This window comes from Carettochelys insculpta, chromosome 5, assembly GCF_033958435.1.
Source record: "Carettochelys insculpta isolate YL-2023 chromosome 5, ASM3395843v1, whole genome shotgun sequence".
Taxonomy (NCBI): domain Eukaryota; kingdom Metazoa; phylum Chordata; order Testudines; family Carettochelyidae; genus Carettochelys; species Carettochelys insculpta.
Window position 1 is genome coordinate 129186784 of NC_134141.1, and position 24369 is coordinate 129211152.

Consider the following 24369-nt stretch of genomic DNA (forward strand, 5'->3'; position numbering starts at 1 on the left):
TGGGCAGTTCTGAGCTGTGTGTGGCTGTTGAAGCCATTGGCAGTGTCTTAACCCTGCTGCCTCAGGCAAATATCTATTACTAGCGGTAGCAATTACCTTGTGCCTAGGTGCTGAAAACTTAACACTTGAGTTAATTGGTTTTAATGACTGTTACCTACTGGGAGCAAGAGGTCTGGGGAAGCCATCCAGCCTAGCAGCCCCAGTGAAGAGGCTGCAGGAGGAGGCAAGGCTAAGGCTGGGGCCATTTAGGGCTGTGGTGGGGCGTAGTGGCAGATCTAAGACTGGGGGCGGTTTAGGGATGTGGGGGGTGTCTAAGACTGAGGGAAGTTTGGGGCTGCAGGGGGGTTCTAAGGCTGGGGGCAGTTTGGGATTGCTGCGGGGGGTGCAGGTCTCCTCACTTCCCGGCCTGGGACCCATGGCTTGTTCATATTAGTGGAGGAAGTTCACTCATTTAGTGAACATAGGGGGTATACATGTCCCTTGTTTTAGCGAGTACTCGTAACTAAAGTACTATTTAAACGAGGGATGGGTGTACGGGCATCTAAGATATTGATTTGGTTTCGCCTCCCAGTTCTGCCTAGTCCCTATTGCTTTTTTTTTTTTTTAGTCATTGGCTAGCTGTTCTTCGAACTGCTTTCTGTCTTGTCTTGTTACGCTTTCACACCTGACACGGTTTATGCTCCTTTCTATCTTCCTCACTGGGATTTAACTTCCACTTTTTAATGGGTGCCTTTTTCTTCTCACCGCTTCCGTTACTTGGGTAAGCTGTGGTGGCACTGACTTGGTTCTCTAACTGGGTTTTTTAATTTGGGGTATAGATTTAAGTTGGACCTTTATTTTGGTGTCTTTGAAAAGGTTCCACGCAGCTTTCAAGGATTTCACGTTAGTCACTATACCTTTTAATTTCTGTTTAACTAACTTCCTCATTTTCTGAAATTAAATGCTGCAGTGTTGGGCTGCTGAGGTGTTTCCCCACCACAGTGATGTCAAATTTTATTACATCGTGGTCACTATTTCCAAGTGATCCAGTTATATTTATATCTTCTTGGACCAGACCCTACACTCCACTCAGGACTCAGTCGAGAGCTGCCTCTCCTTTTGTGGATTCCAGAACCAGCTGCTCCGAGGGGCAGTCATCCACAGTACCGAGAAATTTTATCTCTGCATCTAGTCCTACGATGATGTGTAACCAATCAACATGGCGATCATTGAAATCATTTTATCATTATTATTGAGTATTGTATCTTGATTGCCTCTCTAATCTCCCTCAGCATGACATACTCGCTATCACTATCCTGGTCAGGTGGTCTGTAATATATCTCTACTGCTATATTCTTGTGATTAGAACATGGAATTTCTATCCATGGATTTCTATCCTATCCAGACCTTCTACAGAACATTTTGGATTTTTACTTCATTTGATTCTACATTTTCTTTCTGCTGTAATGCCACCCCCCCACCAGCACCACCTGTTGTGTCCTTCTGATATATTTTGTACCCTGGTATGACTGTGTCCCAATGATTGTCCTCATTCCACCAAGTTCTGTGATGCCTGTTACATCAATGTCCTCCTCAAATACAAGGCACTTTAGTTCACCCATCTTAGTATTTAAATTTCTAGCATTTGTGTATAAGCTCTTCAAGAATTTGTCACTATTTATCTATTTCCCAATGTGTTAGATTCTTGCATTTGATTGTTTCTCATCTGATCTTACCCATATTTTATCATCTCCAATCTTCTCTTCCTTACTAGAACATAGAGAATCCCTATTAATAGCCCCCGCCCCCAAGAGCTGTCTTTGTCCAATCCGTGTGCTCCTCTGCACCCATCGACTTTCCCCCAGCCCTTCATATAAAAAGTGCTCTATGAACTTTTTAATGGTGAGTGCCAGCAGTGTGGGTCCCTTTTGGCTGATGGAGTCCATCCTTCCTGTATAGGTTCCCCTCTCCCAGAAGTTTCACCAGTTCCTAATGAATAAACCCCTCCTCCCTACACCATCGTCTCATCCATGCACTGAGACTCTGAAGTTCTGTCTTACTGCCCTGCCCAGCCCTGTGTGTGGAACTGGGAGCGTTTCTGAGAATGCCACCGTAGAGGTCCTGGATTCCAGTCTCTTTCCTAGCAGCCTAAATTTGGCCTCCAGAACCTCTCTCCTACTCTTCCCTGTGTCGTTGGTACCCACAGGTGCCACGATCACTGGCTCCTCCCTGGCACTACACACTAGTCTGTCCAGCTGTCTTGAGAAATCTGGAACCTTCGCACCAGGCAGGCAACTCAATCCGTACAGTTCTCCCGGTCACCACAAACCCAGCTGTCTATGTTTCTAATGATCCACTCCCCCATTACTAACACCTGCCTTTTCCAAAGGACTGGAGTTCCCTCCCCGGGAGAGGTATCCTCAGTGCGAGAGGTACCACAGCATCATCTGGAAGGAGGGTCCCATCTATGGGATGGATTCTTTCTGCTCCCATTGAATGTTCTTCCCTGAGTCTTTCACCCTCCTGGACAGCACAGGGGCTGATGGGAGGTGGGACTATTCTACAGTGTCCTGGAAAGCCTCATCTATGCACCCCTCTGCCTCCCTCAGCACCTCCAGTTCAGGCACTGTTGGCCCTTGTTGCTGGCAAATCTGTTTGGCAGAAGGGTTACATACAAGCCTGCCAACCCCCCGCCCCCGCATCCCATGGTCACTTCCCCTTTCCCTTTCACTTTCCGTTTCACTTTTACCCAAAGGCTGCCTGTTACTGGAAAATCAGCTGTTTCTGGGAACAAAGGAGGAAATTTGCCCTCCCAAGGTGCAGCTGTTCTCAGCATGAGTAACGCCCAGATCCAAGTACACAGCTGAGAGCTGCATCTCGGATGTGGGACTCAGCACTGTAAAGGCAGCTCACCAGCGACAGAAGCACATCTGATACTTGCTGCCAACTTCTACTTCAGAGATGATCAAGAAAATCAGCTTCTCCTTGGCTGTGGGCCTGGCATCCGTGGGGGCTTTTTCAGGGCAGAAGGTTTGGAATTGGCTGGGGCAGGGTGAGGGTCCGAGGGGGCTGTGGGCAGGGGGCTGGCTCTGAGCTATGGCTCTGGGGAAGGGGAGTGTCCGGGGGGGGCTGGGGGCAGGGGGCTGGCTCTGAGCTATGGCTCTGGGGAAGGGGAGTGTCCGGGGGGGGGCTGGGAGCAGGAGGCTGGCTCTGAGGTATGGGTCTGGGGAAGGGGAGTGTCCGGGGGGGGGCTGGGAGCAGGAGGCTGGCTCTGAGGTATGGGTCTGGGGAAGGGTGAGGGTCCAAGAGGGTTGGGGGCAGGGGGCTGGCTCTGAGCTATGGCTCTGGGAAGGGTGAGGGTCCGAGAGGGTTGGGGGCAGGGGGCTGGCTCTGAGCTATGGCTCTGGGGAAGGGCGAGGGTCCGAGGGGGCTGGGGGCAGGGGGCTGGCTCTGAGCTATGGCTCTGGGGAAGGGTGAGGGTCCGAGGGGGCTGGGGGCAGGGGGCTGGCTCTGAGCTATGGCTCTGGGGAAGGGCGAGGGTCCGAGGGGGCTGGGGGCAGGGGGCTGGCTCTGAGCTATGGCTCTGGGGCAGGGTGAGGGTCCGAGGGGGCTGGGGGCAGGGGGCTGGCTCTGAGCTATGGCTCTGGGGCAGGGTGAGGGTCCGAGGGGGCTGTGGGCAGGGGGCTGGCTCTGAGCTATGGCTCTGGGGAAGGGAAGTGTCCGGGGGGGGCTGGGGGCAGGGGGCTGGCTCTGAGCTATGGCTCTGGGGAAGGGGAGTGTCCGGGGGGGGGCTGTGGGCAGGGGGCTGGCTCTGAGCTATGGCTCTGGGGAAGGGAAGTGTCCGGGGGGGGCTGGGGGCAGGGGGCTGGCTCTGAGCTGTGGCTCTGGGAAGGGCGAGGGTCCGAGGGGGCTGTGGGCAGGGGGCTGGCTCTGAGCTATGGCTCTGGGGAAGGGGAGTGTCCGGGGGGGGCTGGGAGCAGGGGGCTGGCTCTGAGCTATGGCTCTGGGGAAGGGGAGTGTCCGGGGGGGGCTGGGGGCAGGGGGCTGGCTCTGAGCTGTGGCTCTGGGAAGGGCGAGGGTCCGAGGGGGCTGGGAGCAGGGGGCTGGCTCTGAGCTATGGCTCTGGGGAAGGGGAGTGTCCGGGGGGGGCTGGCGGCAGGGGGCTGGCTCTGAGCTATGGCTCTGGGGAAGGGTGAGGGTCCGAGGGGGCTGTGGGCAGAGGGCTGGCTCTGAGCTATGGCTCTGGGGAAGGGTGAGGGTCCGAGGGGGCTGGCGGCAGGGGGCTGGCTCTGAGCTATGGCTCTGGGGAAGTGTGAGGGTCCGAGGGGGCTGTGGGCAGGGGGCTGGCTCTGAGCTATGGCTCTGGGGAAGGGCGAGGGTCCGAGGGGGCTGTGGGCAGGGGGCTGGCTCTGAGCTATGGCTCTGGGGAAGGGCGAGGGTCCACGGGGGCTGGGGGCAGGGGGCTGGCTCTGAGCTATGGCTCTGGGGAAGGGGAGTGTCCGGGGGGGGGGCTGGGGGCAGGGGGCTGGCTCTGAGCTATGGCTCTGGGGAAGGGCGAGGGTCCAAGGGGGCTGTGGGCAGGGGGCTGGCTCTGAGCTATGGCTCTGGGGAAGGGAAGTGTCCGGGGGGGGCTGTGGGCAGGGGGCTGGCTCTGAGCTGTGGCTCTGGGGAAGTGAGGGTCCGAGGGAGCTGTGGGCAGGGGGCTGGCTCTGAGCTGTGGCTATGGGGAAGGGTGAGGGTCCGGGGGGGCTGGGGGTTGGGGACTGGCTCTGAGCTATGGCTCTGGGGAAGTGAGGGTCCGAGGGGGCTGTGGGCAGGGGGCTGGCTCTGAGCTATGGCTCTGGGGAAGGGCGAGGGTCCGAGGGGGCTGTGGGCAGGGGGCTGGCTCTGAGCTATGGCTCTGGGGAAGGGCGAGGGTCCGAGGGGGCTGGTGGCAGGGGGCTGGCTGTGAGCTATGGCTCTGGGGAAGGGCGAGGGTCCGAGGGGGCTGTGGGCAGGGGGCTGGCTCTGAGCTATGGCTCTGGGGAAGTGAGGGTCCGAGGGGGCTGGCGGCAGGGGGCTGGCTTTGAGCTATGGCTCTGGGGAAGGGCGAGGGTCCGAGGGGGCTGTGGGCAGGGGGCTGGCTCTGAGCTATGGCTCTGGGGAAGTGAGGGTCCGAGGGGGCTGGCGGCAGGGGGCTGGCTGTGAGCTATGGGTCTGGGGAAGGGTGAGGGTCTGAGGGGGCTGGGGGCAGAGGGCTGGCTCTGAGCTATGGCTCTGGGGAAGGGTGAGGGTCCACGGGGGCTGTGGGCAGGGGGCTGGCTCTGAGGTATGGCTCTGGGGAAGTGAGGGTCCGAGGGGGCTGTGGGCAGGGGGCTGGCTCTGAGGTATGGGTCTGGGGAAGGGCGAGGGTCCGAGGGGGCTGTGGGCAGGGGGCTGGCTCTGAGCTATGGCTCTGGGGAAGGGTGAGGGTCCGAGGGGGCTGTGGGCAGGGGGCTGGCTCTGAGCTATGGCTCTGGGGAAGGGCGAGGGTCCACGGGGGCTGGGGGCAGGGGGCTGGCTCTGAGCTATGGCTCTGGGGAAGGGGAGTGTCCGGGGGGGGGGCTGGGGGCAGGGGGCTGGCTCTGAGCTATGGCTCTGGGGAAGGGCGAGGGTCCAAGGGGGCTGTGGGCAGGGGGCTGTGTGATGGGGTTCTGGGGTCCCCCAAGCTCTGCACCCCGTCGCAGGCAGGAGTGACGCTCACTCAGCAGGAGAACAGCGGGTTTATTAGCCGACAGGACACAGCATCGTATAGAGGAGTCAGTACAGCAGGCAGAGACAGCCAGTCCAATTCATGTTGGGGACAGGAGGCCTCGAGGGGCCCCCAGAGCCGGGGCCTGGCCCCCTCCTTGGTCTCTCTCTCCCTCAGCCCAGACTCACTGCTTCCAACTCTCAGTTCCAATTCAAACCTCTCAGGCTCCACCTCCTCCTTTGTCTGCAGTACAAAGGTGTTACCTGGTTGTCAGGGTTACCCTCAACAGGAGCCCCACACCTTCTGTGAGCCACACACACACACACAGGTATCCCCCACTCCATCACAGGCTGGCTCTGAGCTATGGCTCTGGGGAAGGGCGAGGGTCCGGGGGGGCTGGGGGTTGGGGACTGGCTCTGAGCTATGGCTCTGGGGAAGTGAGGGTCCGAGGGGGCTGTGGGCAGGGGGCTGGCTCTGAGCTATGGCTCTGGGGAAGTGAGGGTCCGAGGGGGCTGTGGGCAGGGGGCTGGCTCTGAGCTATGGCTCTGGGGAAGGGCGAGGGTCCGAGGGGGCTGTGGGCAGGGGGCTGGCTCTGAGCTATGGCTCTGGGGAAGGGCGAGGGTCCGAGGGGGCTGGTGGCAGGGGGCTGGCTGTGAGCTATGGCTCTGGGGAAGGGCGAGGGTCCGAGGGGGCTGTGGGCAGGGGGCTGGCTCTGAGCTATGGCTCTGGGGAAGTGAGGGTCCGAGGGGGCTGTGGGCAGGGGGCTGGCTGTGAGCTATGGCTCTGGGGAAGGGCGAGGGTCCGAGGGGGCTGTGGGCAGGGGGCTGGCTCTGAGCTATGGCTCTGGGGAAGTGAGGGTCCGAGGGGGCTGGCGGCAGGGGGCTGGCTGTGAGCTATGGGTCTGGGGAAGGGTGAGGGTCTGAGGGGGCTGGGGGCAGAGGGCTGGCTCTGAGCTATGGCTCTGGGGAAGGGTGAGGGTCCACGGGGGCTGTGGGCAGGGGGCTGGCTCTGAGGTATGGCTCTGGGGAAGTGAGGGTCCGAGGGGGCTGTGGGCAGGGGGCTGGCTCTGAGGTATGGGTCTGGGGAAGGGCGAGGGTCCGAGGGGGCTGTGGGCAGGGGGCTGGCTCTGAGCTATGGCTCTGGGGAAGGGCGAGGGTCCGAGGGGGCTGGCGGCAGGGGGCTGGCTCTGAGCTATGGCTCTGGGGAAGGGCGAGGGTCCGAGGGGGCTGTGGGCAGGGGGCTGGCTCTGAGCTATGGCTCTGGGGAAGGGCGAGGGTCCGAGGGGGCTGGCGGCAGGGGGCTGGCTCTGAGCTATGGCTCTGGGGAAGGGCGAGGGTCCGAGGGGGCTGGCGGCAGGGGGCTGGCTCTGAGCTATGGCTCTGGGGAAGGGCGAGGGTCCGAGGGGGCTGGCGGCAGGGGGCTGGCTGTGAGCTATGGCTCTGGGGAAGGGTGAGGGTCCGAGGGGGCTGTGGGCAGGGGGCTGGCTCTGAGCTATGGCTCTGGGGAAGGGCGAGGGTCCGAGGGGGCTGGCGGCAGGGGGCTGGCTCTGAGCTATGGCTCTGGGGAAGGGCGAGGGTCCGAGGGGGCTGGCGGCAGGGGGCTGGCTCTGAGCTATGGCTCTGGGGAAGTGAGGGTCCGAGGGGGCTGTGGGCAGGGGGCTGGCTCTGAGGTATGGGTCTGGGGAAGGGCGAGGGTCCGAGGGGGCTGTGGGCAGGGGGCTGGCTGTGAGCTATGGCTCTGGGGAAGGGCGAGGGTCCGAGGGGGCTGTGGGCAGGGGGCTGGCTGTGAGCTATGGCTCTGGGGAAGGGCGAGGGTCCGAGGGGGCTGTGGGCAGGGGGCTGGCTGTGAGCTATGGCTCTGGGGAAGTGAGGGTCCGAGGGGGCTGTGGGCAGGGGGCTGGCTCTGAGGTATGGCTCTGGGGAAGTGAGGGTCCGAGGGGGCTGTGGGCAGGGGGCTGGCTCTGAGGTATGGGTCTGGGGAAGGGCGAGGGTCCGAGGGGGCTGTGGGCAGGGGGCTGGCTCTGAGCTATGGCTCTGGGGAAGGGCGAGGGTCCGAGGGGGCTGTGGGCAGGGGGCTGGCTCTGAGCTATGGCTCTGGGGAAGGGCGAGGGTCCGAGGGGGCTGGTGGCAGGGGGCTGGCTCTGAGCTATGGCTCTGGGGAAGGGCGAGGGTCCGAGGGGGCTGTGGGCAGGGGGCTGGCTCTGAGCTATGGCTCTGGGGAAGTGAGGGTCCGAGGGGGCTGGCGGCAGGGGGCTGGCTGTGAGCTATGGCTCTGGGGAAGGGCGAGGGTCCGAGGGGGCTGTGGGCAGGGGGCTGGCTCTGAGCTATGGCTCTGGGGAAGTGAGGGTCCGAGGGGGCTGGCGGCAGGGGGCTGGCTGTGAGCTATGGGTCTGGGGAAGGGTGAGGGTCTGAGGGGGCTGGGGGCAGAGGGCTGGCTCTGAGCTATGGCTCTGGGGAAGGGTGAGGGTCCACGGGGGCTGTGGGCAGGGGGCTGGCTCTGAGGTATGGCTCTGGGGAAGTGAGGGTCCGAGGGGGCTGTGGGCAGGGGGCTGGCTCTGAGGTATGGGTCTGGGGAAGGGCGAGGGTCCGAGGGGGCTGTGGGCAGGGGGCTGGCTCTGAGCTATGGCTCTGGGGAAGGGCGAGGGTCCGAGGGGGCTGTGGGCAGGGGGCTGGCTCTGAGCTATGGCTCTGGGGAAGGGCGAGGGTCCGAGGGGGCTGGCGGCAGGGGGCTGGCTCTGAGCTATGGCTCTGGGGAAGGGCGAGGGTCCGAGGGGGCTGGCGGCAGGGGGCTGGCTCTGAGCTATGGCTCTGGGGAAGGGCGAGGGTCCGAGGGGGCTGGCGGCAGGGGGCTGGCTGTGAGCTATGGCTCTGGGGAAGGGCGAGGGTCCGAGGGGGCTGTGGGCAGGGGGCTGGCTCTGAGCTATGGCTCTGGGGAAGGGCGAGGGTCCGAGGGGGCTGGCGGCAGGGGGCTGGCTCTGAGCTATGGCTCTGGGGAAGGGCGAGGGTCCGAGGGGGCTGGCGGCAGGGGGCTGGCTCTGAGCTATGGCTCTGGGGAAGTGAGGGTCCGAGGGGGCTGTGGGCAGGGGGCTGGCTCTGAGCTATGGCTCTGGGGAAGGGCGAGGGTCCGAGGGGGCTGTGGGCAGGGGGCTGGCTGTGAGCTATGGCTCTGGGGAAGGGCGAGGGTCCGAGGGGGCTGTGGGCAGGGGGCTGGCTGTGAGCTATGGCTCTGGGGAAGGGCGAGGGTCCGAGGGGGCTGTGGGCAGGGGGCTGGCTGTGAGCTATGGCTCTGGGGAAGTGAGGGTCCGAGGGGGCTGTGGGCAGGGGGCTGGCTCTGAGGTATGGCTCTGGGGAAGTGAGGGTCCGAGGGGGCTGTGGGCAGGGGGCTGGCTCTGAGGTATGGCTCTGGGGAAGTGAGGGTCCGAGGGGGCTGTGGGCAGGGGGCTGGCTCTGAGCTATGGCTCTGGGGAAGGGCGAGGGTCCGAGGGGGCTGGCGGCAGGGGGCTGGCTGTGAGCTATGGCTCTGGGGAAGTGAGGGTCCGAGGGGGCTGTGGGCAGGGGGCTGGCTCTGAGCTATGGCTCTGGGGAAGGGTGAGGGTCCACGGGGGCTGTGGGCAGGGGGCTGGCTCTGAGGTATGACTCTGGGGAAGTGAGGGTCCGAGGGGGCTGTGGGCAGGGGGCTGGCTCTGAGCTATGGCTCTGGGGAAGGGCGAGGGTCCGAGGGGGCTGGCGGCAGGGGGCTGGCTCTGGGATAGTGTAAGGGGCCGAGGTGGGTGGGCGCTAGCTCGGGGTTGTTACATGCGGTTAGTTTCACGTAGCTGTGCTACACTGTGAGCAGAGCTCCAGCAGGACTGGGGGGGGCCCAGGTCAGCTGACTCGTGGGGCTCAGGTGGCAGGGCTTAAAACAACTTGAGTACACGTTTGAGCAGGAAGTGGGCTCTGAGACCCCACAGGGCAGGGGCAGTGTGATAGGACACGGTGTCTGGGCACAGTTCAGGAAATCAATCCAGTGTAGCTTTGCTTAGAACTGGGCCACTTACAGCCCCAGGCTGGGATTTCCTTCTCTTTAAGGCAAATCCAGCCACCCCCAAAAGTACCTCTGCCAGCCCCACTGGCCAGCCAGAAGCCACACAAGAAACCCACAGACCTCCCAGCCACTGCACCAGCCCAAACCAACAACCCCCAAACTCAGGTGAGAGGTTATTAAACCTATTTCGCCCAATCCACACAGATTCTTCCAGGCCCCAAAGGGTCCAGCCGCAGTCCCTGGTCAGTATATACTTGGATCTTACCCAAAAAAACCAGGCTTGCCCAAAGCTTTTACATCTAAACATCTACAGGTTATTTACAAAGCAAGAAAGACCAGGGTTAGAGAGAAAAATTGTTAAAGCAGTACTTTACATACATCGGTTACAGTTATTGATGCAGCCAGTGATATTATGGGGAGCTATTAATACCCAGAGCAGACTGGGAGTGGCTCACGGCTTACAGAGACAGCGTCTCTGCTCTGGGTGTTAACAGCGCCCCATTAGACACTGACGAAGGCCCACATCCCCCTGTCTGATCTGACTTGTTTTTTACTCTTTTGATACATACTACTGATAAGGGAGCATTTCCACCTTGCTGAATAGAGCTCGTCAGCTCTGGCCTCCCTCTTACTGGGACCCCACTTTTTAAATACCCCTCTGAAAGCACCACCCCCCACTCATGCATCTGATGAAGTGGGTCTTTGCCCACGAAAGCTGATGCTCCAAAATATCTGTTAGTCTATAAGGTGCCACAGGACTTCTTATTGCTAAAACAGCTACAGAGCTAAAACCCACAACTCTACCTACACACACAGCACAGACACGCAAGTAGCACACACAAATTCAGTGCATCCTCAGCTTTCCTCAGACACCTCACGTGCCCCCCCCCACCCTTACCCGGCACAATATTTGGTGCTAATAGATAAGCTGGGCATATAAAATGGCTTCCATGTCCAAGATCGAAATCCATTCATGTGACAGGTGGGAGCTGGTCTGAGCCCAGGTGCCAGCCCAAGGCTGACCACCCACAGTGCTATTTTTAGCACTGAGTGCCATGAGTCCAAGTCAGCTGCTCTGGCCAGGCTTTGCTGTGCAGCGTAGACAAAACCTCAGTGACATGGGTCCCCATTTAATGGGGCTTTGCCTGGGCAGGGAGACCCTCCTGGCAGTCGGGGGTCATGATTGGAAGAGGCTTCAGGTGCAGCCTCTGGAGAAGGAGGCAGCTGTGTTGGAGGGGCAGGTGCTGGGTTCTTCCACTCTCTGGGGGCAGTCAGGAGGCTTCTGGTTTGGGCTGGTGCCCTCAGGGGAAGCAAGAGACAGGGGACTCAGGCACTGCGCTGACACTCAGGGAGGCTGAGAACGAGCTGCAGGAGGGCAGAGCTGCAGGGAAGGTCATGGGGGAGAGGGGACAGTGCTGGGGATGTGGGGGTGCAGGGCAGAGCTGCAGGAGCAGAGGGGACAGTGCTGGGGACGTGGGGGTACAGGGCAGAGCTGCAGGAGCAGAGGGGACAGTGCTGGGGACGTGGGGGTACAGGGCAGAGCTGCGGGGAGGGTCGCAGGGGAGAGGGGACAGTGCTGGGGATTTCAGGGTGCAGGGCAGAGCTGCAGGAGCAGAGGAGACAGTGCTGGGGACGTGGGGGTACAGGGCAGAGCTGCAGGAGCAGAGGGGACAGTGCTGGGGATGTGGGGGTGCAGGGCAGAGCTGCAGGAGCAGAGGGGACAGTGCTGGGGATGTGGGGGTACAGGGCAGAGCTGCAGGAGCAGAGGGGACAGTGCTGGGGATGTGGGGTGCAGGGCAGAGCTGCGGGGAGGGTCGCAGGGGAGAGGGGACAGTGCTGGGGATTTGGGGGTGCAGGGCAGAGCTGCAGGAGCAGAGGGGACAGTGCTGGGGACATGGGGGTGCAGGGCAGAGCTGCGGGGAGGGTCGCAGGGGAGAGGGGACAGTGCTGGGGATTTGGGGGTGCAGGGCAGAGCTGCAGGAGCAGAGGGGACAATGCTGGGGATGTGGGGTACAGGGCAGAGCTGCAGTAGCAGAGGAGACAGTGTTGGAAACATGGGGGTGCAGGACAGAGCTGCAGGAGCAGAGGAGACAGTGTTGGAAACATGGGGGTGCAGGACAGAGCTGCAGGAGCAGAGGAGACAGTGCTGGGGATTTGGGGGTGCAGGGCAGAGCTGCAGGAGCAGAGGGGACAGTGCTGGGGACATGGGGGTGCAGGGCAGAGCTGCAGGGAGGGTCGCAGGGGAGAGGGGACAGTGCTGGGGATTTCAGGGTGCAGGGCAAAGCTGCAGGAGCAGAGGGGACAGTGCTGGGGATGTGGGGTACAGGGCAGAGCTGCAGGAGCAGAGGGGACAATGCTGGGGATGTGGGGTACAGGGCAGAGCTGCAGGAGCAGAGGGGACAATGCTGGGGATGTGGGGTACAGGGCAGAGCTGCAGGAGCAGAGGAGACAGTGTTGGAAACATGGGGGTGCAGGACAGAGCTGCAGTAGCAGAGGAGACAGTGTTGGAAACATGGGGGTGCAGGACAGAGCTGCAGGAGCAGAGGGGACAGTGCTGGGGATTTCAGGGTTCAGGGCGGAGCTGCAGTAGCAGAGGAGACAGTGTTGGAAACATGGGGGTGCAGGACAGAGCTGCAGGAGCAGAGGAGACAGCGCTGGGGATTTCAGGGTTCAGGGCGGAGCTGCAGGAGCAATGGGGAAAGTGCTGGAGATTTGGGGTCCCGGGAGCAGAGTGACCCGCATGCATGAACTCCTGTGATTCAGTGACAGGAAAGCAGATTTTGACAGGTTTCCATCCCTGAGAGCCCAGCTGATTGTGCTCCCAGCCAAGGAGCGGGACCTGCCTCGCGAGGAGGGCTCGGCACCACGCTCAGCCCCTCTTTACCGTCTGGGGGTCTGAGGTGGGCAGGGTCCGAGTGCGGCGGCTGCCTAGGATCTGTGCGGGAATCCACAAGAGAAGAAGTGTTACTCTGCGGAGGCTCAGGCTGGGGGCAGCAGGGGCCCTCCCTCATGTTGGCCTGGCCCAGCTGTGGAACACAGCCTGGCCTGCCCATCCTCAGTGCCTGTCCCAGCCCGGCCTCCCTCCTGGGCAAAGACCTGCTCTGCTCACCTGGGAGCTGCACACACACACAGGGATTTCACCCTTGGAATGTTTTATGACAAGCTTGAAAATCTTCAGCAACTCGTGGAATCCCTTGACCCAGCCGGCTTTTCAGTGCAATGGGCTCAAATCAGCAGGCCTAGTGGTACAAACATCCTTCACACAATGCGCAAGCATCCGTGGAAGTCCTGGCCAGAGGCTGTTGTGAAGAGCAGGACTTTATGAGGGTTCAAACGAGAACTAGATACATTCATGGCAGATAGGTTGGTCAATGGCTGTTAGCCAGGCTGGGCAGGGGCAACGTCCCTGGCCTCTGCTTGTCAGAAGCTGGGAAAGGGACAGGGGAGGGATCATTCAATGGTTCCCAGTTCTGTTCACTCCCTCTGAGGTACCTGGCATTGGCCAGTGACTGAAGACAGGAGACTGGGCTGGGTGGACCTGTGGTCTGACTCACTGGGTCTGTTCTCTTGTTCTTAACTCTCATGCTTGCCAGATCATCACAAGCACGACCGAGTAATTCCTGCCAATCTGAAGCCCCTTTTCTGTCCTTTAACTCCTGCCTGGGGCTCAGCCTCCAGCCTGAGCATCCCTGGCCCTGTTTAGTCGGGCGTGTTCCTTTTTATATCCTCCCTCTGAAGCCTCACAGATGGTCGTGGCTGGAGGCAGGACCCTGGACAGGGGGGCAGGGCTCAGAACTGGCATCAAGCCATCTCTCTCGGGGGCTCGGCTAGCTGGTTCCTGCTCCCAAACTCGGAGGTGTGGAGGCATTTCCCGCAGGTCAGCCTGGCAGGGACCCTGGAGAGGGGGTGTCTCTTTTCTCTGCAGTGTGTGGGTGCGGGTCGGGTCACTGGCCAGCATCACCTGGGAAGCTCTCTCTTCATCAGCTCCTGCTCTGCGGGGGCCTGGGGCTTGGTGCCTCTCCGTGCATCCAGGTCTCTGCCTGTGACATGGCACAGCCTGGTCTCCTGCGGCTGCAGGACTCTGCTCTCATTTCCATTGCTGAGTTTAGTGGGTGATGCGGCGGAGCAGCTGCCTGTGTCCTCTGGCAGAACCCTTCTGCCCTTAAACTCTATGGGCAAAATATAGGCTGTGGGGAAGGGGGCGTGGTCTGGGCACCAAGTGGCATTTTCAGAGCAGTGGGACTGGGTGCTAGCTGGGTTTGCAGGGTGTCTGCCCAGGAAGGCAGCTGGTCTTTTCTGATTTCTTTAACAGCTGCTTTGCCAAGAAGATAAAACTGTCACAGAGGGAAAGAAACACTCGGAGGAGGAGAGAGCCACCAACCTAACACAACCAAGATATGAACCGGTCCTCGGTCAGCGAAGGCAAGCAGCAAAAAGCCAGGTAATGCCCAGCCTCTACACCACTGCTGGCCTGGCTGTCTCTGGCACCCAGCTGTGTCACAGGAAACCCTGGTGTCAGGGTAGCTGGAGGCTTTGCAGGAACCATGGAGGCCGAAATCCTGGCTGGCCTTTCCCAGCCCCAGCCGCAGCCAGGCTCTGCACAACTGTTTGTCCTGCTGAAACGATTCTGTTGGGGGAGCTGTTTGCATGGGGGGAGGCTCCAGACAGATTCATGCTCCTGGGAGCTGTCTCCTGGCAGCCGCATGGGAGACAGAGGGAAGCCAGGCTTGGCAGTGATAATGTGCCAGCCCTAGTGACCAATAGAAAAAAGTGCTTAATATAGCTTCCGAGCTTCCAGGCTCGAGCAGGGACCACGAGGAGCTCCTCAAAGCCTGGGTCTTGCTGGGCAGAGCCAGGCACAACAGCAGGGTCTTCCTTCCCACGGCTCCAGTGTCCCCCCACTTACACTTGGGCGGTAGCTGTGCCCCTGGCCTGGGCAGCCCAGGGCTGGTTGTGTGGAGCTTGTCAGGTACTTGTGTAACCCGCATGCCAGGTGGCTGTTAGCTCAAACCGCAGAGGTGCCTGCACGAAGCTCCGGCGGTTCGACGCTGCCTGTGGGCAGTTATGTTTGCAGGGGTGTCTGTAACGCACAGGAGGTTTTGGGGCAAACATAATCTCGTGGTCACAGAAATGGTTTCGTATTTCATTTATAAATCCGGTAAAGTCACAGTGATGAATCCAGACCCGTCCTTCAGAGGCTCTCCCCTGGGTTCCTTGCTCCTGCTGGCCATGGATTCAGTTTGGCCATGTGCGTAGCAAGCAGCTTCTCATGTCCAGATGCTACAGGAAGGGTCCAGAAGGACCATGCAGAGGAGGGAGGGAGCTGCAGGCCCAAAATGTGACTCAGCTGAGGCAAGAAAGGCCTGAGGGGACCACGTGGAAGCCCAGGTTTGCTGATGGGGCAGAGTGATGTTACCGCACACCTTGAGACCAGCCTGCTCTTGTCTCACACTGGGGCCATAGAGAGCGGAGCTGAAATTCATAGAATCATAGAACACTAGGACTGGAAGGGACCCAATGGCAGGACCAAGTACTATCTAAACCATCCCTGATAGACATCTATCTAACCTGTTCTTAAATATCTCCAGCGATGGAGATTCCACAACCTCCTTTGACAATTTATTCCACTGTTCGACCACCCTGACAGTTACGAACTTTTTCCTAATATCCAACTTAAACCTCCCTTGCTGCAGTTTAAGCCCGTTGCCTCTTGTTCTATCCTCAAAGGCCAAGAACAAGTTTTCTCCTTCCTCTTTATGACTCCCTTTTAGATACCTGAAAACCGCTATCATGTCTCCCCTCAATCTTCTCTTTTCCAAACAAAACAAGCCCAATTCTTTCAGCCTTTCTTCATAGGTCACATTCTCTAGACCTTTTATCATTCTTGTCACTCTTCTCTGGACCCTCTCTAGTTTCTCCACATCTTTTTTGAACTGCAGTGCCCAGAACTGGACACAATACTCCAGCTGAGGCCTAACCAGTGCAGAGTAGAGCGAAAGAATGACTCCTCGTGTCTTGTTCACAACACACCTGTTAATGCATCCCAGAATCATGTTTGCTTTTTTTGCAACAGCATCACACTGTTGACTCATATTTAGCTTGTGGTCCACTGTAACCCCTAGATCCCTTTCTGCTGTAATCATTCCTAGACGCTCTCTCCCCATTCTGTATGTGTGAAACTGATTGCTCCTTCCCAAGTGGAGCACTTTGCATTTGTTCTTATTCAACTTCATCGTGTTTACCGCAGACCTTTTCTCCAATGTGTCCAGATCATTTTGAATTTTGACCCTATCCTCCAGAGCAGTTGCAACCCCTCCCAGCTTGGTATCATCTGCAAACTTAATAAGTGTACTGTCTATGCCAATATCTAAGTCATTGATGAAGATATTGAACAGAACTGGTCCCAATACAGACCCCTGTGGAACCCCACTTGTTATACCTTTCCAGCAGGATTGAGACCCATTAATAACTACTCTGTGAGCACGGTTATCCAGCCAGTTTTGCACCCACCTTTTGGTAGTCACATCTAAGTTGTATTTGCCTAGTTTATTGATAAGAATATCATGCAAAACCATACCAAGTGCTTTACTAAAGTCTAGGTATACCACATCTACCGCTTCTCCCCTATCCACAAGGCTTGTTATCCTATCAAAGAAAGCTATCAGATTAGTTTGACAAGATTTATTCTTTACAAATCCATGCTGGCTGTTCCCTAGTACCTTACCACCTTCCAAGCACTTGCAGATGATTTCTTTAATTACCTGCTCCATTATCTTTCCTGGAACTGAAGTTAAGCTGACTGGCCTGTAGTTTCATGGGTTATTCTTATTTCCCTTTTTATAGATGGGCACTATATTTGCCCTTTTCCAGTCTTCTGGAATCTCTCCTGTCTCCCATGATTTTCCAAAGATGATAGATAAAGGCTCAGATACCTCCTCTATCAGCTCCTTGAGTATTCTAGGATGCATTTCATCAGGCCCTGGTGACTTGCAGACATCTAATTTTCCTAAGTGATTTTTAACTTGTTCTTTTTTTTATTTTATATTCTAACCCTACCCCTTTCCCACTAGCATTCACTATGCTGGGCACTCTTTCATCAGACTTCTCAGTGAAGACCGAAACAAAGAAGTCATTGAGCATCTCTGCCATTTCCAAGTTCCTTGTTACTGTTTCTCCCTCCTCACTGAGCAATGGCCCTACCCTGTCCCTGGTCTTCCTCTTGTTTCTAATATATTTATAAAAAGCCTTCTTGTTTCCCTTTATGCCTGTAGCTCGTTTGAGCTCATTTTGTGCCTTAGCTTTTCTAATCTTTCTCCTGCATCCTTGTGTTGTTTGCCTATATTCATCCTTTGTAATTTTTCCTTGCTTCCATTTTTTATACAATTCCTTTTTTATTTTGAGATCGTGCAAGATCTCGTGGTTAAGCCAAGGCGGTCTTTTTCCATATTTTCTATCTTTCCTACACAGCGGGATAGCTTGCTTTTGGGCCCTTAATAATGTCTGTTTGAAAAACTGCCAACTCTCCTCAGCTGTTTTTCCCCTCAGCTTTGCTTCCCATGGGGTCTTACCTACTAGCTCTCTGAGTTTACCAAAATCTGCCCTCCTGAAATCCACTATCTCTATTCGGCTGTTTTCTGTTCTACCCTTCCTTAGGATTGTGAACTCTATGATTTCGGGATCACTTTCACCCAAGCTGCCTTCCACCTTCAAGTTCTCTACCAATTCCTCCCTATTTGTTAAAGTCAAATCTAAAACAGCTTCCCCCCGGTAGCTTTTTCAACCTTTTGGAATAAAAAATTGTCTCCAATACAATCCAAGAACTTACTGGATAGTCTGTGCCCTGCTGTATTAGTTTCCCAACATATATCTGGATAGTTGAAGTTCCCCATCACCACCAAATCTGGGGTCCTGCTTGACTTTGTTAGTTGTTTAAAAAAAGTCTCATCCACCTCTTCCACCTGGCTAGGCGGCCTGTAGTAGACGCCTATCAAAACATCACCCTTGTTTTTTACCCCTCTTAGTCTAACCCAGAGACTCTCAACACGTCCATCTCCTACGTCCATCTCCACCTCTGTCCAAGTGTGTACATTTTTAATATATAAGGCAACACCTTCCCCCCTTTCTTCCCTGTCTGTCCATCCTAAGCAGGCTGTAGCCTTCAGTACCAACATTCCAATCATGCGTATTATCCCACCAAGTTTCTGTGATGCCAACGATGTCATAGTTGTATTTATTTACAAGCACTTCCAGTTCTTCCTGCTTATTACCCATACTACTTCCATTTGTATACAGGCATCTAAGATATTGATTTGATCTTGCCTCCCTGTTTTGCCCTGGCCCTCTTTTTACTCTGACATTGTTGCCCATGCTGCCTGCCATTTCTGACCCTTCACCCAGGTTTCCATGTTCTCCACTTACCTGGGGGCTTTGCTCCCCTGCCCCCATTGAACCTAGTTTAAAGCCCTCCTCACTAGGTTAGCCAGTCTGTGTCCAGATACGGTCTTTCCCCTCCTCGAAGGTGAACACCATCTCTGCCCAGCAGTCCTTCCTGGAATAGCATCCCGTGGTCAAGGAAGCCAAGGCCTTCCTGGCGACACCATCCACGCAGCCAGGCATTCACCTCTAGGATGCACCTGTCTCTGCCTGGGCCCCTACCACTGACAGGCAGGATTGAGGAGAATACCACCTGCACCCCAAACTCCTTCACCCCTGACCCCAGAGCCCTGAAGTCACTCTTGGCCTGCTCAGAGTCACACCTCGCAGTATCATTAGTGCCCACATGGATGAGAAGCAGGGGATAGTAGTCAGAGGGCCTGATGGTCTTCGACAACGCCTGTGTCACGTCTCGGATACGGGCCCCCGGCAGGCAGCGCACCTCCTGATTGCCCCGGCTCGCTCCGCAGTGCTGCGTGTTTAGTGCTGGCTGCGCAGGTGTCTGCTCTCCACACAGAGCCAGCTGGACTGATACGCTGGCTAACTGCCCAGCAGCTGACCTCAGTTCCCTGAGACCAGGCTCCTGCCTGGGGCACAGGGCTGCTGGCGGCACAGGGTCCTCATGCAGCCCTGTGCTGAGGAGCAGCCGGGTGGGAGGGCCACACAGGGAGAGAGGTGTTTACAAGGCTGGTTGCTGAGAGCTGTGTCCGGCCAGAGGAATGCCTCCCTGCAGGCGGGCGGACAGGGAGGGGGCAGGACACCAGGGAGCAGTGTCACTGCGTAAGAAGATGCTCCCTCTGTGCCTGCCCACAAAGCCCCCAAGCAGCATAGGGACTGAGTCCTAGTGCTCATGGGCACATGGCCCCCTTCCTTACAGCCTCCTTGCTGGTCTGTCCCCCTCCTCACAGCCCTGGAGACCATCTTCATTTCATCACGCCTAACTCTGGGAGCAGGCTGCACCACCTGGGCGTGTGCTGGCAGCCTGGTGTGTACAGTAGAGCCCAACTCACTGCAGGCCTGGCCCTGGGGCCCCCGGGCAGAGGCCAGTCCCCCGCAGTCATTGACGGACTTGGTGCTACAAAGGGGCTACGTTCCAAATGCTGATGGAAATTTTAGTCACATTTATTGGAAAAGTGCCCAAAAGTTAGACCAAAAATGTGAGTGAAAACGAGGGGTTAAGTAAGCATTATTAGCTGGGCAGTAAGTGATGGCATCACCACTGCTGAAGAGGTGGCTCCTGCTGAGAGCTCAGACCACTGAAGTGGTGAAGCTGAGGCAATGTTTGGAAATAGATACACCGTGTGTATCTAACAACGGGAAAAGAGGAAGGAGACAGCAATCACTCCATGTTAGAAGTAATAAAAAATTAACAAAGGCAGCTAACAACCTCCGGGGATAATCTACGTCTGTCAGGACTAAAGCTCTGAGGAGTTATTTAAGTATGGGGGGAACTGAGGGCCTGTGAGATCTTATTTGATTCTGAGGTGAACATACAAAACAATGTTACAACTATTATTCTAGGTTTGCACCAAATTTTGTGCCAAGTAGGCCACATGAGGTGTCTAAAGAAATCAGATGATTTGCTGATTCTCTTCATGCTGCTCATATGCAGGTGTCATTTCTGTATTTGAATTTACGAGTATTGGTGCGTACTTGCATTTCAAATGGTGGCTTCTGAGAGACCCTCAGCTGGAGGCGCGGCAACCTACAGGGAAAAGGTTCCTCGTCAGGTGAATTGCAGCACTTTGCTGACAACGCATCTCAAGTGGTGCCAATGCACAGCTGAGGAACTTTGCAGCGAATGTTCAGGCCACCATGTCGGTCATGGCCGCTAGAGTCCTGCGTGGACAAGTGTATGAGCAGCACAAACAGAACCAGCAAATCGTCAGCTTTCAATAGACACCTCCCTTGGCCCACTTTGCATGAGATTTGGTGCAAACGTGGGACAGTGGTTGAACCAATATTTCTGTATGTCTTAGCTGACCTTGCCAAGAACTAGAGAAAATGGTTAATCTATCCAGACAGTCTCTGGCAAACACACGGCATTCAGTTAACACCAGTCAATGCAGATTGCCTGGGGACTTTCTGCCCAGGTGCTCTGCATGGCTGGTTGGTGCCTTGTAGTGGAGGACCCCCAGTCCAGGGCAGTAAGTAGCCCTGTCTCTGAGCAATTCGCCCTGAATGGGCCCTGTCAGTGGTACCCTCAGAACCCTATTGAGAGAGCAAAGCTCAAAGCACAGAACAGACCTGGTCCTGGGCTTGCAGCACCACCCACACCAGGTGTTCTGATGACATGAGCCCCCAGAAATAATGAGCTTTATGAATAGCCTAGCTGGCCACCTCGATCCTGCCTTCCTGGCTCTGCAGGCACCAGCCGCAGCTGGAGCTCTGGCCCGGCAGTACAGCCTGCTGCTCATAGACCCTCCTCCCCACCAGCCTCTCCCCTCTCCCACTAGTAAAACCAGGCCCAGCAAGGCTGCTTGATGCAGCTAACTCTGGTATTTTATACCCTTACACAAACAACGCCCAGTGTCAGAGGCAATTAGTTAGAGAATCGTAAATCACTTCTCAAAGAGAAACAGGTACCGGGGAGCCGGAGCCTCAACTCCGAACAGTCCATTAACGCATTCCATAGAGCTCATCCTCCCTGCCATTCCCAAACAGGTCGAGGAAAGTGCAGGCTCTTGTGTGCGTGCAGGAGTAAGGGATGTGAAATGGCTTCTCATACAAGGTGGTTTCCACACAGTGCACCCTGGCTGGTCTGTGGAAGAACGACCTAGGCTCTGCGATGCATGTGCAGCAGATGGGCAAGGATGGCAGCTTCTCTGGCGAGTACCACACAGCCGTGTCGAGCACGGGGAGGCCCATCCCACCAGCACCCCTCTACGGGTCCCAGCATTTCGGTGAGAAGGGGGAGCCGACATTTGGCTTCACTGTCAGCTTCCCAGGTAAGAAGCCCAGTGGCTCCAGCATCTGGTGCGGGGCAGGGAGGGGAATTGGTTTCTTCCTGGGTCAGTCTGTAACCCCTTTCCCATCCCCCTCGTTGCTCCTTCGTCCCTTGCTGCCCTCTGCCTGGCACCACCTCCGACTCCTGTGCATCAGCGGCTTCTCTCCCGGCCTCCCTTCCTCCTGTTTGTGGGGCTCTTGGCCCCAGCCCTTGCCCTGCTCTTACCAGCAACAGCAAGCATGCAGGGAGCAGGCACAACCCCCAGCCATCAGCCCCTCCCTGCAGTCCAACCTGTTCTGTGCACCTGGCTGCGTCTCTCACCCCACGCCCTGACCAACACAGCCAGGCTGGCAAATCCCCCAGGCAGAGGCAGCTGCCCCATTAAAAAGCCCTTGTGCCAGCCTGTGTGCTCTGCTTGGGGAGGTCATGCAGCCAGTGCCGTGCCGTGCCGTGCCGTGCCAGGGTAATGCTCTTCATGTGGGACACGACCCACTCTCCAGGGCCAGCCGCAGCTGGGGGAGAATCTCCCCAGGTACCAAGGCCCATCCCTGACCTTCTCATCTTCCGCTCCCAGGCCAGGCGTGTTTCTGGGACCCGCCTTCAGCAGTGTAATGCAGAGCCACGGGTGTGTTTGAACCCCAGCCTGCCAGAACAAGCCCTTCTTCGCATCTCCCCCGGGAGAATGGTAGAGGACAGCTGGCGCTCGCATGGCTCGTAGAATTACAGGGGCTTGGATACTGTGGTGAGGCACACCATGCTAGCCTAGTCTGCTGGCACAGGGACGCCTTCGCTGGCTCCAGCTGCAGGGCTGGGCTGTACTGACAAGGCTTCAGCGGCAGCTCTCATTTAGCCCTTGAGCTGCTTTTGGCCCTGTCTGGGGCCACACGTGCTGTGGAGTTCGCAGAGAGCGGCTCTGACTTTCGCTCTAACTCCTGCTTCATTGCCTGGCAGACTCAACTGCCGTCTTCACCGGCCAGTGCTTTGGGGACAGCAACGGGGAGGAAGTTCTGAGAACCATGTGGTTGCTGCGAGAGAAAGTCAAGGGGCCAGATAACTGGAAGGGGACCAGGTGAGTGATAGGACAGAGTGTCCGGGTGTGAAGGAGCTGCAAGTCTTGGTCCCCTCCCTGCTCAGGACCCTTATTCTCAGCCCCGGGAAGCAGAGACATTTGTTGTGCTGGGCTGCTGGGGATGGGGAGAAGCCTCATCGAGCTGGTAGTGCCTTTAACACACAGTGCTGTGTTGTGCCACACACAACGCACAGCCTGACACAGCTGAGGAGGTGCCTGGCGCAGGTGCCTGGCCTTTCTCAGCCAGTGCTGCCTGGCTACTCGTAGTGTGAGCCTGGGGAGGCTGCCTGCCCTGGGGGACACAAAAGGACCTTTCAGTCGGTGGCTGCTGGCTGGTCCCTCTCCCAAGGGCCCTGCTGAGTACCAAAGTGATGTGGAGCCCCCTCCCCGGGTGCTGCTGGGTGGCTCTGAGGCCGTGCCAATGGACGGTGCCCCCAGCCATGCTTCCCCCCAGACTGGGTGTCCCAGTGAGGTGGCATCTGTAGGAATTGCCCCCTACCTGCCCCTGGATGGGCTGCTGAGTCCCCAGTGAGGTGGAGTTCCCCAGACAGCAGTGCTCAGTGCCCAGCCCAGGCGCCCTGGAGATGGGCTGCCACTTCTGGGCTTCTCTCCTCAAATGAACGCACCTGGTGCTTCGGCCCCTCCTCACACCCCGGGGTGTGGGACAGCTCCGAGCGCGGTTGGTGCTGGGCCAGTAACCCAGTCGTGTGCTTCCTGCAGGGTCGGCACCAACATTTTCACCAGGGCCAAGTGACGGAACGTGGGCGAATACGTGAGGAGCGATGGTGCGCAGCAGTGTTCCCTTTACGGTGTTCTAACTTGGGATGTTAATGGATGATTAGATGAACTTGGCAATCATTGTTACAATCACCGTTATAGGCTTGCACCACATCTTGTGCAAAGCGCAGCTATTGAGGTGGCTATTGAAACCTGGTCATTCACTGATTCTGTTTTACTGCTCACGTGCTTGTATCACCTGTATATGTGAAGTTAAGAGTATTGGCTCCAGACTTGTATGTAATGGGGTTCGGGGTCCCCCAGCACTGCACCCCGTCTGCAGCCAGAAGTGACTCCCACTCAGCAGGTGGAGGAGAAGGTTTATTCGGTGACAGAGATGTAGGGTGGTACAGACTTGTCAGCACAGCAACCAGAGGCGTTCTGTCTGATCCATGTTGTGGGGGAGGAGATTCCCCCCAAGGGAACCCCAGGCCTGGAGCCCCAGGCTCAGGTCCCGGCCTATCTTTGTTACTCCCCAGCCTTCAGCCCCCCACCCCCCACCCCCACTGCCCGCCTCTAATTCAAACCCAGCCGGGCTCCTCCCAGCTGTTGGTTCAGGACAGAGAGCTCAGGTTACAGCCAGCAAGGGGTCCTTTGCAGCCTGTGTGAGCTGCTCAGCCTGTCGCCCACACTCGCACCCACCCCCACCCCCGGCCCCACATCACACCATGTTTGCTTCTGGCAGACCTCGACAGGAGGCAACCCAGTGTGAGAGGGTTACTAGTTAAATGAATCCATACTTGGCAGACACAGAATATTTTCAGGGTCCAACCCACATCTGAGGAACACTGGTGTGGCTGTTCAGCCCAGCAGAGGTGCAATGGGTGATTGCCTTAAGAAGGACATGGACAGGTAACCTGCTCCTTTGACACACTCCATCTCGGGCATCCTTCCATACGCCCAAGAACAGTGGAATTCTCTCCACATAGGCAATGATATAACAAGGGCTCTGTCTTCGGCTTCACTCCAGCTCACCACTTCAGGAGGATTTTTGCTATGAACTTGGGCCCAGAAGAAACGATGACCCATCCCAATGAAGAATGATTTCCAGAGACCTTTATACAGCAGTTTATTCCATCTCAGCTAAGCCCCTGCAGCAAGAACTTTGTGAATGATGTATGTAATTTGATATCTTTAATGATTTTACTCTAAACCTTTTCTTTCTTCTTTTATTAATAAGCCTTTATATGGTAGATTCCAAAGGCCTGGCCCAGTGTGCTCTTTGGGTAAGATCTGCACTACACATTGACCTGGGGATGTGGCTGGCCCTTTGGGACAAGAAGAACCTGTGTGGATTTGGGGAGGTTGGTTTCCATAACCTCCCACCTGCGTGCGGAGGGGACGGGCTCTGGCACAAGGGAAGCTGGGGCATCTGCTGAAATGTCCAAGTCAGAAAGTGAGAGACCATCTAGACCTGGCACATCAGAAACG

The 24369-nt window shown here is 57.4% G+C and overlaps 1 protein-coding gene across 1 annotated transcript; it reads left to right on the forward strand.

Annotated features, from left to right (window-relative positions):
• The first annotated feature begins 2797 nt into the window (after positions 1–2797).
• On the forward strand, positions 2798–24110 carry LOC142013286 (avidin-like). Its single transcript, XM_074994458.1, has 5 exons — positions 2798–3009; positions 14025–14153; positions 20892–21093; positions 22044–22161; positions 22882–24110. The coding sequence occupies exons 1-5, from the start codon at positions 2941–2943 to the stop codon at positions 22913–22915; spliced, it is 552 nt and encodes a 183-aa protein (XP_074850559.1). The 5' UTR covers positions 2798–2940; the 3' UTR covers positions 22916–24110.
• Positions 24111–24369: the final 259 nt, after the last annotated feature.